Source organism: Camelus dromedarius, chromosome 22, assembly GCF_036321535.1.
Source record: "Camelus dromedarius isolate mCamDro1 chromosome 22, mCamDro1.pat, whole genome shotgun sequence".
NCBI lineage: Eukaryota > Metazoa > Chordata > Mammalia > Artiodactyla > Camelidae > Camelus > Camelus dromedarius.
The window spans coordinates 25,707,725-25,724,182 of record NC_087457.1 but is presented as its reverse complement, the minus strand read 5'-3'; the positions used below and the strand labels follow the sequence as shown (position 1 = coordinate 25,724,182).

Genomic DNA, 16,458 nt, shown 5'->3' with positions numbered 1-16,458 from the left:
CTGTGAAACTGATGTAATTGTCGGGGAGAAGCAAGACAACCATAATAAACCTTCACGTGTTTCTCTCTGATGTTGACGTGTATTTTTAAGATTTTTTTTAAACAAGTTTTTTTTTAGAAAAATTATAGGATCTTACTTCATGATCCTTCCCCAGTGTTTCTTTGAAAGAGGGAGACAGGACACAGATAAGACAGACACCTCTGCAGGGGATTCTGACTTTGACCAAGGTTGTTGTCCATATCACTAAATGTCCCTCTGATTGCTTTCTATCTTGGTGGTCCAGCTTCTATTTATTCTATGGAACACAGAGAGAACAGATCAAAAGGCAGAGATGGAATTTCCATGGGTGGGTGGACTTGCCTCTACTGTCAAAACAATTAACTCCAATGTAGGAGCAATATCTGCTTTGGGTAATGTCACAAACTATCGTGTTTAACGAGGTCCTCTCTGTTCCCGAGATCCCTGTCCTGCTTATTTCTGTCTCACAGTCTCCTTTTTGCTCTAACCACGCTTTTCTCCCACTGCCCTCCTGGGATATATTCTGGGTAACTGGACAGATGGTGCCTCAGTGTATGAGCTGATGGTAGAAAAACAGAAAAAAGGGCTGGAAGAAGCAGCCCCGTGGGGCATTAAGTGGACAGATTGAAGTGATCTGGTTCACTTGAAGGTTTGAACCAGCAGGTGTGGCTATTCACACATAAAGTCCCTTGAAATGGAAGCTAACTGTATTTTGTAAAATCGTATTTCAGTATTTGTGCAACTTAAGAAACTGTGTAAAGATAATGTGTTTTAATTAACAACCAGATGACCCCCATATGTGTTTCCCTGGATTTATACAGAAAAGGAAATATACAAGCTTTCTGAAGTGAAGTTATGATTCTTGGAAAAGATTTTAAAATACACCTCTGCGGCAATTTCTTTCCTGAATATATCTGGATATATATATGAAATTATAAGTCAAGATTTCTGACTTACATTTTATGCCAACTTAGGGGTACATCTAAGGAATTCCGGTCAAAATGTGCTAAATGTCATGGACCTTATATTTCAAATCGATGAACAGAAATTTGTTTTTTATAAAAGTTATATGGAGTCTTCAAGTAGAAGAAATAGAGAACTGACACCAAGATTTATGATGCATTTTTGGGTTGCAGATGAAACTTACACTATGCCACTCCCACATTTGTCACAGAGTGGCATCCTCTGTGTGCTGCCGGCACCGCCATGGACTTTAGTAACTGGAGCTCTCACACTCCGAGTTCCAGCAGGACGGTCATCTGAAAAACAGAGTGTTGCCATTTATGGCAAGGGAACAGCTGGCTGCAGTTTATACTTTGCTTCTATTTTAAGGTGTGCACTTTAACCTAAGGAATTCTTAGTTGCACCCGTACTATCATTTCAAAAAGAGCAGGACTGGTTTAAGCATAACTTGTTCTGAAGCAGGACCTTACAAAATGAAATTAGTTAAAAATTGTTGTTGTTGTTGTTGTAGGGGGCTGAAAGGGGCAGAGGACATTTTGCACTCTTTCTTTTTCTATTGTGGTTCAATATTTAAAAATATTACATAAAATTGACCATCTTAGCCATTTTTAAGTGTGTGATTCAGTAGCTAATGTTCATTCACAATGTTGTGCAACCATCACAAATACCTATTTCTGGAACTTTCTCATCATCCAAAGCAAACTCTGTACCCAGAGAATATTAACTCCCTCCTTCCAGGCCCTGGTAAGCTCTATTCTACTTGCTGTCTCTCTGACTTGCCTATTCTAGGCTCCTCATATAAATGGATCATATGTTTGTCCTTATGTCTCTGGCTTATTTTACTTAGTAAAATATTTTCAAGGTTCATCCATGTTGTAGCATTCCTTTTTTAAGGCTGAATAATATTCCATTAAATGGATATACCACATTATGTTTACCCATTCATCTATGGGTAGACATTTAGGTTGTTTCCACCTTTTGGCTTCTGTGAATAATGCTGCTATGAACACTGGTGTACAGTATTGGTTTGGGTCCCTGCTTTCACTTCTCCTGAGTAGACACGTAGGAGTGGGATTGCTGGATCCTACGGCAATTCTATGCTTAACTTTTTGAGGAACGGCCATACTGTTTTTCAGAGCAGCTGCACTATTCTACATCCCCCACCAGCAATACATAGCTATTATTTTTTAATTTTTAAAAATTGAACTGTAGTCAGTTTACAATGTTGTGTCAATTTCTGGTGTATGGCATAATGTTTTTTTTGGAGAAAGTGAAAAAACATTAGTAAGAGTATGAACTCTGAAGACAGCAGGAGTGGGCTGAAGACCCAGCTCTGTTTCTCACTTGCTGTGTGACTCTGTACAAATCTGCCCTCTCTATGCCTCAGTTTCTCTTTTGTTGAATAGGGAAAATACTAGCTCTTACCTCACTGAGTTATTATGAGGATTAAATGATCATATATGCAGAGTACTCAGCACAGGATTTGGAACACAGTAAGGGTTCATTCCAGTGTCATTTAAAAATTTTGATGATCACGATAACATGGGACATGGGGGAGGCTGAGAAATTTGGCAATATTGATTCAAAACTGTATTTTATGATCTGTCAGCTGAGCTAGCCCTTGACTACTGTGGATGGGATTTATCTTTGGTGCCCTTTTACCATCAGGTTAGGGACTACTTGTCTATGTGCTGGAAGTTCCTTTCCTAAACCAGGCAGCACCCAAACCCTTCTTAGCAAAGATTCATTTGATGCCTGATTGAAATCAGTTTTTAGACTCATCCCCATCATGTTTGTCATCTTCCTCTCCCCTGACCCTTCCAGTAGACTCTGTCTATAATGTTTCAGCCGACGTTCACGGCTGCTCACCGGGGCCGTCGTTAACTAGCTCCTGGAGCACTCTGAAGGAGCCTGACTGGCGAGGCTGAGCGGGTTCATTCCGATTGTCATGCAGCATCCGGTACACATCTGACTCGGGGGGCACGGAGGCCGTGGGTTCACTGAAACACAGCGTGGCAGGCGGAGCAGCGTCAGGGGCGTCGTGTACATGCAGCAAGTCACAAGCTATCAATTAGCAGTGATCACTATATTTACAGCAACTCCTGAGCAGAGACTCAGCATTTTCAAGTTAATCTCTATTACAGGTGAAAATAAAATGTGAATTCACATAGGTGGCCTTAACAATATCATTAATGAACCTGGGGGTCACATCAGCACTTCTCCACGTGGCAAAATCCTTTGGAGGGCGACAAAAATGTGATCGTTAGGAAATAATAACTTAAAAAATAGCGCCTGTGTCTGTTGGATATATAATTATAATGTGAACAAAATTAACCTTTCTCAGGAAAAAAAAAGCAACATATACATGATAGAAAGTGCTCGAGTGAGCCCCGTTTGATTATTCTCAGTCATCAAGTTGTCAATAAAATTCAGATTCATTTCTGATATTAAAGCAAAAGTGTATGGTTTAGTTTTGTTTTTAAGGTTAATTTGCTTTGTTAACTTTTGGAAACAACCAAGGTGTCCGTTTTGCTTGTAAATTGAAGAAATTCAACTTGTTAGTGTTTGAAAGTGCATAATGTAGCAACTTTCAGATATATATCAGTTATATTGACTACACTAATATTTTCTAAATAGCCACATTACAATTCATTTACAAAAATGATAGAAACTTAATTTTAATAAAATTTCTACAGATAAATTCATGATTAACAATAAAAAATGCCACAGTAAAACTACACGTTAGGCACCAAATGCTTTTTGATTTTATGTCATATAATGACATTGTCTATAAAAGGTAGTTGCTATTTGCACATATTTTTTATTACCTATATCATATTTGGAAATAATCATCTTGTATATCCGAAGTCCCTTGCAAAATGGCTTTGAAATACATCACCCTAATATTATCTCATTGTATTCATCCCAAGAGTTATCTTTGGGATATTTTTACATAACACTCATAAGCATCATAATACTTTATAAAAAGTGGTTCTGTAATATTGAAAGAAGTAATAATATTTTTATCTTATAATAAATCTTTGTAATTGACAATACTTGATGGCAAAATTACTTTGAACAATTATGCATAACAAAGAAGAAATCAGTCAAAATGGAGACCAGTGGAAACTAAATATCTACATTAATAGTTTGAGGTATTCACTTATAAACTCTTATTCATGGCAAACATTTTAAATGGAAAAATAATGAACCTCTCTAGAAGATGCCATTAGAAGAGAGAAGAGGTATCATCTCTTTTGAAACTTCTCTGAACCTCCCATCCCTTTCCCAGTTTTTGACCCCCCAAAGAAGAAACACAGAGTATACTAGATTGTAAATCACTTTTGAGAAGTATTGTACCACGCATAAAGTACATTGTAGTTTTTCAAAAGATATATACATTTGGCCCTTCCATGATTTCATTTTCTTGCGATCTGTCACATAAAACTCTACTTGGTTAATTTTTCAAATCACCTTTATCATTAAGCCTGGATGTTTGCGATAGATCCTTAGTATTTTTTTCTTGAAAGTTCTTCACATAGCTTTCTTTCAATTAAGACAGCATTTCAAGACACCAGTAAAGTTGACATTGCCCATGTGTTTAGTTAATATGCCCATGGTTCAGAAAGACTCATATTACCTCATTGAGGGTGTTTCCCCTAGAGCTGTTGAAACCTGACCCTGAAGTGTTTCCATAATATTGTCATCTGAGTACAACTGCATAGGTGTATTAAACTGAGCATGTACAATCTTCACACCCGGAAGTTCCATTTCCAAAGGAATGTTAGGGGCCATCTTAGCAGCAACTTTCAAGTCACCTGGGCAAATAGTACTAAGAGTACTGACAGAAGAAGGGGTGCTACGTCCACTGCCACCGTCAATACCGGACGGAGTACTGCATCCACTGTGTTAATGAACACGTTACACAGACGTGACACAGAAACCAGAAAGTCCAGACAGAACACAGAGAACAAGTACAGAGAGGTTAAAAGGAATTGAAGGCAAAAAGTAAGAAGTGAAGCAAATCAAATTAAAAAGAAATGTTTCTTTCTGGCTAGACTTTACTTTAAAAGGGAAGACGTTTAAAAATTCATGATTGAAAAAAGTTTAACGAAATTAGAAGTTACAGGTGATGTTGCATTTTTTGGCTCTGTTCTTCTAGACAATATGTTCTATTAGGCGAGAGTTACACATATAAAGAGTTGTGCATGAAGTAAGCGGTTCAGAGAAGTTACATTGGCTGGACACCCTTTTACATTTCTGAGCTGCAGTATTTAAAACTGAAATTTTAATGAATGATCCTTCACAAAGAGTAACTGAATATGCAGCATGAAGATCCAATCAAATATTTAGGCTACACATTTCAAAATAAGTATTTTCAGAAATGCAATTGGGCTTTAATTGAATGGCAATAGGCAACTTGTAGGTTGTGTAATAAAGATAATGTTTCAGGACTATTTTGGAAATGTTTTATTACCATTTTAACTTTTTCTATTTTCATTCTTTTTGTGAAAACTACACTTTAAAAATTGTTCAATGATTTAATGTAGGCTCTACAAGCAGCCAATAAATGCTTGTCACCTTGAAATTAATGATTAGAGGGCAAATAAGGTGATCTCAGCCTTTTCAGATGGCACATAGGGCTAAGATATATTTCTTTTATACATAGCTATATGTAAAATTTTGTAAAGCACACATATATTTCCATGCATATTTCTCATTTCCTTTAAATACCACTTAAGGGAACTTATTAAACCATTAGAAAAGCCAGTCATGCAACTTTAAGAACAACTGCAGAAATTTCATAGTCTCTATAAACAGAATTCTCTATGGGTAGGAGGTTAGTCACAGCTGACATGCTGATGACCAAAATGTCCTTTTTCTACATGCAGTTTAAGTTCAGCATGAGAAATTCATTTTTTGAGAAAAATTCTGAGAATATATTATATATATATATTTTAAAGCACAGTCATTTAAGACAAAGCCGAAAGAAATATTAATGTAAACTTCTATCATGCCTGCAGGTTAGTGTTGCTGTAAACTCAAGCCAGAGAACGATTTATATGGTGTGTTTATGTTGAGGTCAGTGTTCTCTTAGGGCTCAGGTATAGCCTTGTATCTGCATTTGATTTCTAGGACTGCTAATGCCAACCTCAGCCTCATACAGAGAGCAAAAACCAGAAGGACGTACTGAAAACTGATTTTGTTGGCTTCATCAGTGTTGCAGCCTGATTAGTCTGGGCAGCCCATGTCACTAAATGAATTAAACAAATTTTTTTTGTATTGTGCTATCCAATTCAACCATCTACACAGACTAAACAAGGCAGGTAAATACAAACTTGCTCTATTACTTCCTGCCTGTTGAGAACCTGTTTGAAACTCAATCTGTAAACTGATTGATCCCATACAAAAATGTCAAGTGGTTTATTCACCATTTTCAGAGACTCCACACTATACTGGGTGCTGAAATTGACTTCATTTGGTAAAAGAACAGATAAAATTTCAGTTATCTGCAGTTTAGTCAGGATTATATTGATGGACCTCAGTATGGTGAAGTTTATTAAATTGTAATTTAGGGATTTGAGACACTGAGTTAAATATTGGGAGACTTGGGCTCAAAACAGTGAACTTTTCGACAAGCATTTATAACTGCTCTGAGCTTCCTGTGAGCCAGGCATAGTGCTAGACAGAGCAGAGGCAAACTATGACCAACTCAGAACTTACAGATACCAGACATACCTTATTTTACAGTTGTGGTTAGTGTTGTCTTTTTCTGTTTTTTGTGTTCTTACATCCATGCATGCTTATGTGCATAACTTTATTTAAGCAGAGATCGTGTCTTCTGTTTCCTAATTTCTTTATCATTCTATTTAGGGCCCTTGTCTAATTGAATAGATAGGAAACAAACCCTAAGCAAACAAGAATTATCTTTTTATAAATTTCTGGGACAATTTTAAAAGATCTTGTGAACTCATGCTCTAAACAGAATAGTTTTCATGGACTCCAGTCACTGTGGAGATCATCATGGGTCACCATGACCTGTTCCTGTGACCTGGAAAGGTAGGTATTATCAAGATTTCTTGACGTTGACTTACTGACTTGGCAACCCCTAAGGTTGATTATACCCCCCATTACTGCTGTGCACCTGAATGGATCATTAGACAGAGAATGAATTTCCCTGGTGTGTATACAGACTTTTGGGGACATGCTTCCAGCGGGGACTTGTCCAAAAACCACTCACCAGATTGTATTTTATCATTCAGATCTGTAAAATGCCTTGTATTTATTTTTATTGATAGCTTTGACTTTAAAGATTTACATATTTTCATAGGAAAATACTGGTCTTTTAAAATGCTTCAATTTTTGGTGAAAACATTAAAAGAACCCTAGCTAGTAGTAAGACCCCACGGAGATGGACATATTAGCATCTCCAACTTACTTCAGATTCAAAAATTGTGCATTAATGGTGTAATTATTGCTTGGTAAGTAGCCACTCAAAATTTCGCCTTGATGAGGAATCATTTGGTAAGAACAAGAAATTCAGAAACTTGAGCAAATAGTGAGGGGGCACAGGAAGAAAGGAAGGATAGCGGAATCATTTTTACGATTTTTTAAGGTTTATGTACTGGTACCTGTTTTTTAAGCAGATCCCCTCATCCCTGTTTTTCCTCTCCCCTCTCCCAAATTCAGCTATACTGAAAGGCACTTCACAGTGACAGAATTGACTGGCTTGTCATCATCACCATGTTTGAATTGAAATGAAAATATAAAAGAAAGGCATTACATAACTGAATCTCCCTGACTTTTCCTGAATTTTTATTAATGTTGTTGGTCTTTAGCAAAAGCAAGATCTGTATTAACTGTAATGTATTATTTTATTTAAGCCTCCTAAAGTCCTAACGCTCAAGTTAGTGAACTTCCACTTATGCTAACCTCAAAAGAATGCAAGTATATCAGTTTCACTATGTTTCTTAAGGAAGATATATGTGTGTGTATATATATATTCAACAGTAAAAGAGCATTTTAGCTTTTATGTTTTTTAATGTTATTGAGAGTGGAGTTAGGAAGCTGTTGATTGTGGAGAAATAGAGAAAAGATGCAGAGAAAAATGGAATAGGAACAACTGAAAATGAAATAGGGAAAAACTAAGAGAAGTAAAAAAGAATTGTGTAGAACAAGTCTGAGAGAGGAATGACAGCTCCTGACTCTTCTTGCTACTCAGGAAGTACGATTAGGCACTCTTGGGATTTTATTCCTAATGAACACCTGTGGAGCATTTACTCTGTCCGAGCCTCATTTCTAGGTACTGGGGATATGATGTTTACATTCCAGTCGGGGGAGATGTACTTGGTAGTCATTGCCTTTTTTAAGCATCTTTCTCCTGCTCTTCTACTCCGTTGCTTCTTTCTGAATCTGATATCACTAAATTGCCTGGCTTATTTTGAAGTAATCCTCTGGCCCTGACTCTAGCTTATGGAAAGGTCAGCACATGGAAATCATGTATCAAGTGATGACTTACTATCTACAGCAGGCATCATAAACTAAGATGTCTGCAGGGCCCAGGAGGGTCACACGTATATGACAATGGACCAGGTGTCATAGCTTAGGAGTGCTGGGCATTCTGACAAGATGGAGAGTGGGTGTTCCATCTTAAAGCACTTAACTCAATTTAATATTTTTAAACAACAGGAGGGTTAAATAAAACACTGTGAATTGACTACCTGCAGGCCACTAATTTGAGACACCTGATGTAGATCATTATTCAGTGATTCTAACTTGTTAGGATCAATCTAGCCTAACCACCAACTTCCTTCCTCTGGGCTGACTGATGTAGCTGAGGTTAGAGAAATGGGTTTGAGGTTTCTTGAAGTCACTGTTTCATGATGTGGCAATACAGGACATTAATTTCTTCCCTCGTAAGTTGGAATTTAACTTCTGGAGAAGATCTGAACAGGATCATTGATGATCTGTTTTTCTGACTGACAGTTACCTCTGAGGATAACTGAATAAATCTCCCTCCCTCCTAACTCTTTCTTTCTTTGTACTTATTTCCCCTCAAGTGGAATAATTCCTTTTCAGGCGGCCTCTCTTCCTGTGCAAGCACCCATAAGAATGCAGATATATTTTTACGTAGAATGAGTGGGGTTACCTGGTGGGCTCTGAGGGCACAGTGAGAAGCAGGTGCTAAGATGAAATAATCAGCCTCTCAAGCACACAAAGCTCCACCAGCCTTTCCAGCTTTTTCTCCTGCTTCCTCACTCCTGACTGGGGCTGGTTTTCATTTTTGTTCCCTCTGACTGGGCCTTCTTGCCCTGGGGTAGAGTATGTCTGCCTGCCTCAAAGGTCACCGTGTTCTGGATGCGATCCTGTGAACAGCAGGGGCATTAGTTATAAATACACACGGGGATTGCATAATATTTCACAGCACTGTAATCTTGTCAGTATTTACTCTCGGAAATGGAGGTTAGTTGGCTACTATTCTTTGCTTAGTGAGTTTGTTTCTTTTGCTTTTGAAATAAGCTTCAAAATGATAAAAGTCACTCCAAACACCTAAGAGTTACATTGCATGGTGCTTAGCAGGATTTGTTAAAGAAGCATGCACTTCAAACTTCACAGTCTTAAAGCTTATGACCTGCTTCGGCCTGGGATTATGAAAGGTTTGGGCCGAACATTGTGCTTGTGTTCAAAGTAGTTCACATCCTGTAAAGACAAAGGGTTAAAAAAGTCCCTCAGTGGAAGATTAATGCATATACTTATATTTTAGATTAAATTAAACAATAACTGTACAGAAAGGATTATTTACCACCAAATATTGACATGGCTAAGAAGGGTGATGATGGAACCAGAGCGATTTCTTCCTTTTAACCATCTATTCACTAAATGTTCGGGAACTGGCGGACTGGACTCCAGAACATTAGAACCATGTTCTAGATGCTTGTCTTTAAAATAAAAACCTGATGGTGCCTTCAGGAAAGTAAAAATAAAACAGCAAGAGCTGGACTTTTGAAAGGAAAAGAAGTCGCACTATCACCGTTAAAACATGGTGGCCAGAAACCAAGTCGAATACTTACTTTTGAGGTGAACTAGGAATGAGACCCCGCAGCTGTCCGTGAAGCGCATCTTGTATATTGCTAGTTGAATAGAGCCCAATGGGTGAGTTATAGGAAGCGCTCACTACCTGTCTTTTGTCATCAATGTTTGCTGCTGCAACAAAAGGCTGGGCCCTTCTGTTGTGCGCGGCACCAATGGGTCTGAACTCCTGTACAATGGCAGACAAAATACACAGAGCCACAGAATGCACGACAAAGCCATTAATGCAGACCGACAGCATCGCTCTTGTTAATCAAGGCTTCTTTACCCACTACGAGATTAATGGCCGGGTAAAAGGAGGACACCATTCTCCGTGAACTGTACACATGCTGTATTCATCCTTCAAATGTTAAGGTGCAAAGGGATTGATTGACCTTACTTAAAATATTATAAAATAATTTGAATATTATACCTTTTGTCTGCTCCCTAATGCCTTCTTTTGACTTTTAAGACATTCTCACAGGACTCATTCGAATACAGAAATTTTGTGTCAGAAATGAGATTTTTGGCTTAGAAAAATGATTCTACTTGACATTTTCTCAAGTAGGAATTACATATGCTTTCTCCTCTATTAATGTTTCCCCCATTGTAGGAAATGGGAGAATAAAACCATCAGAAAGGGAATGAACATTTATGAGTAACTGGACTGAATCATTTTAAATAATCCACATTTTTCTGATTTTTTTCTTAATACCTATGACAAAAAACAAAATTCTTAATTTGCATTAAGATATAACCTTAAATTTAGAAAAAATAATAAGAGTTAAACGACTTTTTCTTTTTGAAAGCAGAATAACATATATAGAAATGCCTCCCTTTTTATTGTGATGATTTCATGTTGTGTGTTTATGTTTACTCTAGTCCCAAAAAGACTTAAGCAATTCCCAGCAATTCAGAGATAGCGAATGTATGATTCACAAAAGAATTTTCGCTTTATGGGGAAAAGGCCCAAACTTCAGTCCTAAACTCTGAGTTTGAAACATACCTGAATGATCTGAAACTCTATATTATTATCTTTTAATGTAGTGATCAAGTTTTCCAATTTTTATGTAGATTTATAATTTTGTAAAGTCACTAATTTTTTTCTCCTCCAAGCAACGGAAGAAAACCAAGAGGGAATGCTAAAACACACATGAGTTGATTCCCTTTCCAAATCTTTTCATTTGGCAGAACTGGTAAGATAAATCTTTACAGTATTTTTCAATCACACATTCACATCAACTTCCTTTACTTTAGTGACTCTGCCACCAGTGTTTCAAACAGATCTCAAATACTACACACATTTATGATGATTTGAAATGTTAATGGAGACTGTTTTTTTAAAAAATAAAAAGATCTTAGACTAGTCTTGTTCGTATCATTTTTTTTCTTCCTGTCATTTTAGAGAGTGAGTTGTGGGATGGTGCTTTTTAGAAAAGAGATTATATCCATTTCTTAGGGGTGGAACCAGAGTTTTGTGTTGCGACTCTTGTGCAGGAGAACACCAGCAGCTTCCTCGGGGACTCAAGCAGCGAGGTGCTTCCTTTCGGTTCTCCTGGGCAGGCAGTCATCACACATACTCCCTGTTCCCCCACCTAGGTCTCCTGGCAAAGCCCTCTTACAGTTACAATGAGGCAAATGGGGTGCAGCTTCAAACACTAGCCCTGCTGATTCTTGGACTCCAGCTGCCCCAAATCTCATGGCACCTGAAAATCTGTGATGTGATAAAGAGGAGCTTTCCTCTCCTCAACCTTGGACAGCATGTTTTAACAGCTTCCTGAACTTGAAAGGAAGGCCTGGGTTGAATACAATAGCCGATGAGGTTATAATATGATTGAATTGGCTAATATCTTATGGATTCTTTTTATTTTTTTCCTCCACAATAATGGTTCATTGCCTAAGAGTCGGTTGGGTGACAATGTAGTTGCTGATATTAGGTAGCAGAATGACTGAAACAACCACATGTGGCTTTAGAAAAATGCTGAATCCCAGAACACGTGAAAACGTGTGTAGTCAAACATTCATATAGTGGTACAGACTGATGGTTTTGGCTGATTTAATAATGAATTTGGATTGGCTGTGTTTTATGATTAATTGTTATGATTAGCTATTATTACGGCATGAAAAATGTGAATGGGAAATAATCGTAAGTAATGACAACGGCCATGATTCAAAGCTTTGTTACTCTTTGGGATATGAAAGAAGACAGAAGGTTAATCGCCTAATTTAGTTTTGGTGGATTATATATATAAAATCTCTCAGGTTAATTAATAGAGTAAATCAGGCAGTACTGAAGGACTCAAGGTTTGTGGAATTTATCTTTTTTTTTTTTAAAGATAAGTATGATATGCTTTAAAGAACTTGATGTATAGAATTGAATTTACAAAGATCAGTTAACATAATATGATGGCTTTATGGGGGCAAAATCTGATGCTCTTATTTCTTCTTAGTCTTAAAATGATACACATGAATAGCAACTATCCTGTAAATGAGGCATCTTCTCTGAAAATATTTGTGCGGTAATAATCTCTAGTAGTACTTCTAAAAAGCAGCACACAAGTTAATCAACTCCAAGCTTTTTCTTTGCCATTTTCAGTTTTAGTTACCGCAAAGGTCACAAAAGTGTAATTTGTTAAAAAAAAAAAAAACACGAAAAACCTCTATTTTCTACTCAGATCATAAAAGGAAGTGTTTCTAACACAGGCTTCGAACATTTGTATTCAGGCTTTGCAAAGCATTAGTTTATGGGCTGCTGGAGTCATTCCATAAAAGCACAATGAAGTGTATACACTAAAGGTAAACAAAAAATTTAAACATGTCACGGAGAGGCAACATTCTATCCAAGTCTTACATCACTGTTGATGGTCAAACAGAATCAAAAGACAAAGCCAATTAGAAGGTTGCTGTTCCACTTTATTCCTTTTTATTTTTTCTTGGAAAATGATTAGTAATGGAAAATACTGGTAAAAAAAATTATATAGCAGTTAATACAGTCCAGCTCTTGTGTTTATTCTACCCAGACAAAAGCATCCAAGTGATTCTTCTCTCTTAGGAATTCAGTAAGTAATCATTGTAATTAATTAGATTTTAAAATATTATTTTTAAATGTTAGGAGCTCATATTAAGGAATAATATTTTGAATTCATGAAATGCTAGCACTGCCAGAGTAAAAGCTAAGTAACTTGACAGAGATCAATTGACATCAGGGAGAATGCAGCTCTTGACAACAATCTCCCAAGTCCTTGAAACGACCTCAGCAATGACATCATTCAAAGACGTTTCACCTTTCAATTTCTTACTTGGATAAAGATTCAGTCTGAGAACTGAGGCACTTACTAATAGAAACAACATGTTTGATACATGTGTGATAATATGCAGATCTGTTTATTTATAAGAAAAATGGTGGTGAAATAAGGGAAACAAACTCTATCAAGTGATCATATCAAGCCAAACTGAGGAGATGGTTATATTTAATCATGTTTGGAATTTGTGAGCAATCCCTTCCCCCCTCTCATGCTCACCCCTCAGATGAAAAGTCACCCGTATCATTGTTTTTTCTTCAGTGATCTGTTTCAAGTGTTTCCCCATATCTCACTGGGGAAGAGTGTGGGGAAAAGGGGATTTTATGAAAACTTGTTTTGTGTAGGCCGCTGTCCAGTTCTCAAAACAGTGTAAAGTTATTTTATGAAAATAGGACAACTTTAACCCACACCCCACCTGACTGTGCATGCAATATATCTTTATTATCAAATCTTTCATGGAAAGGATGCAGTCTTTTATATGGAGATGGAAACAACTATTTTCTCATTTAGAAAACAGCATTTTTATTTCTGAAAAATATATTTTCCTGTCTTGTGATAAGTACTTTATGATCGTGAGTTGTTCAGCGAATATTAAATAAAGGCGAGGGGAATGTTTTATTGGAGAATGTAAGCATTAGAGAGGGACAAAGAACTCTAACACGTACCTTTAGTCTAGAGTAATGCTTTGTGTAAAAAAATGCACCTGTCTGCTCACGGGCCAAGTTCTGAATTGTATGGAAGTTTATTCAATGGCTGGGGATTGATCTAAACAATCTGTAAGGTTTCTTTTAACCCTAAGATTTGAGTCTAAATTCATAAAATCAAAATTTAGCTATTTAATAATAGCATGGAAAAGTAAAAACTCTAGATACTAAGATTTTATGTCATTTATTACTGTAACTGTGTAAGAAAATGTCCCCAAAGCCTAAACCTATTCCTAGGGAAAAAACTGGAAAAAAATACACTAACATTTCATTATTTGTGGTTGGGCTTGGATGGTAGGATATAATCTTTTTTCCCCAATGAGTATGTATTGCTTTTAAAATGAAAAAGAGTATTTTATTCCATTAGCAAACGTCATATAACTTATAACAGAAGTTTGACTTGGGTTGAGAAATGAGACCTCAAATATTGTATCACTCAATGGCATTTGAAAGATTTAATGACATCTGTTTTTCAGCCTGACACACCTTTGTTGTCCAGAAGGGGTTGGCTTTATTTGTAGGGTTCTGTTTTGGGGAAAGAAAAGGAACCTCTCTTTGTAGGACCTCTCTTTGCATAGCTTTGTATTACTTTTTTTCTAAAAAGGAATATAAACATAACCACAGTTTAGCCTTTCTCCAATCTCAGTCTACAAGTTAAATTCACTGTTTGATATTTACCACTGCATTTTGTTCTAGTTTATGCTGTAGGATTTTCAGATAGGAGAGGCTGTGCTGACATTTAGCTGTGTCGTATAGGGAAGGTCTGTCCTGAAGTGCCAAGTTACGTGCACTGGTCTTGCAGGAATCTGGCCTGAGGTTCATAAGGAGTAGGAATATTTTGGTCCTTGAGGGGAAGAACTGAAATGGTTCTTATTCCTGAGCCTTTCAAACACTGGCCTCTTGGAGAGGGTGCAAGTAAGAATTAGTCATGACTCAAACTAATGGAATGTTCAGAGGCTCCATCTGACCAAGTTCTGTAGCCCTTAACCCAATCTTCACCCTTTTAAAAAAAAAACAAAAACAAAACCGTTCCCATTCTTTATCTTTTTCCTGTTTGTAGTATCATAAATACCCATATTGTCTAACTGCAAAATGCAGGACACGTGGGCTAATAAATGACTGACAAGTGGCCGGAGTATTTAAAATTTAGATTATCTTCTAAAATCAATTCTTAGACTAACCATAGTCATAAATTAATACTCATAGGTCTACAAAAGGGGCCTCCTCTAGAGTAAAGCCCAGACAGGTGCCTTGAAACTCCAACTCTGGACCAGAGACATTAGCAAAACCCAGGCTCCCGTGATGCTCTGGCTCACCCTGTGCCTAATGAAATCCGTACGTGCTGAGTCGCCCACATGCTGGAGTGGAAACTGCAATGTGATCAGGGATCACTGGGGATTTGGCACTTTGGTCAAATATGTGTCCCATATTTTAGCATCTCATATTGATGAAGTTGGGTTTAAAAAAATTAGGAAAAAAATTTGAATGGAAATGTGCAAAAGGTGCAGTCCAATTTTGGATGTGTACACTATATAGAAAAGCAAATTCAGAATTCTATCCAATTTGTCATAGTGATAATCAGAGATTGGGGGAGGGTCAATATATGTGTATATGTGAGCCTTAAATTTATTTCCCTTTTTTGTTTTTTAAAGCACCACATGGTCTCTTTTGCTCCCGTGATGCCTCTAAGTGATGAACTGCTGAGGGTTAGAGGAAGCAGGCGGGTTGGGCATTACTGCCACGGGCTGTCTGCAAATGACAGCTCTGCCTGGAGAACTGTTCTGCCTCCTTCTTCCGGTCTCTCCTTCCATCCGAGAGGATGCTTAGAGGTGTCACTCACCCATCTACCTCAGATGCGGGGTAAGCCACCACCAGGTTGCAGGTCCCTTCTCCCCGCACTGACTGCCTGTCTCGTCCCTTTTACCTCATACTCACCCACCCTGAAGAGCAGAGCTCTCACCTGAAGGGCCGCCGCAGCCTTCAGGATCACTCTGCTGTGCACGCAGCCTCTGGGGGCGGTGGCAGAACCCCAGCCTGAGAGTATGTCCCCACGGCTGCCATGTTAGAACTGTTTCTCTTTAGGGCCTCTGGTTCTTTTCATTCATTCGTCAGCTGTTTAATGAGCGCCTGCTGTGTGCTACACCTGGGGTAACTCAGAGTACGAGCAGACACACCGGCTCCGCCTTCGTGATTGTCCTTATCTTACTCAGTTTGAAGCCCTTCTCCCCCTTTTGCTCTGAGTGGCTTTTAGGCTCACGCTCTTCTCTCCCTCCAGTAAAAAGTCTCGGACAAGGATCTGATAAACTCGTTCCCTCTGAAAGTTGAAGTATGTTTCTTCTCCTGGGGTTGGGGGGGTTTGTATTTGAGCTGATGATAAAGTTTTCATCCAGAGTAATATGTAA

At 37.8% G+C, this 16,458-nt stretch overlaps 2 protein-coding genes across 4 annotated transcripts in view; one reads left to right on the top strand and one right to left on the bottom strand.

The window, feature by feature from the left end:
• Window positions 1–16,458, top strand: part of CFAP96 (cilia and flagella associated protein 96) — a 127,831-nt gene that overhangs the window by 35,441 nt on the left and 75,932 nt on the right. The window lies entirely within an intron of this gene.
• PDLIM3 (PDZ and LIM domain 3) overlaps window positions 1–16,458 on the bottom strand; it is a 28,846-nt gene that overhangs the window by 1,101 nt on the left and 11,287 nt on the right. Inside the window, exons 4-7 of one of the 3 annotated variants that reach the window (XM_010974579.1) lie at window positions 9,614–9,681; window positions 4,622–4,885; window positions 2,851–2,981; window positions 1,166–1,277 (exon numbers count right to left, since the gene is read on the bottom strand). In XM_010974579.1, coding sequence (XP_010972881.1) covers window positions 1,166–1,277; window positions 2,851–2,981; window positions 4,622–4,885; window positions 9,614–9,681 — 575 coding nt within the window. Of the gene's footprint in view, window positions 1–1,165; window positions 1,278–2,850; window positions 2,982–4,621; window positions 4,886–9,613; window positions 9,682–10,052; window positions 10,241–16,458 lie in introns of all 3 variants that reach the window. The other 2 variants (XM_010974580.3, XM_010974581.3) reach the window with 2 other exon arrangements.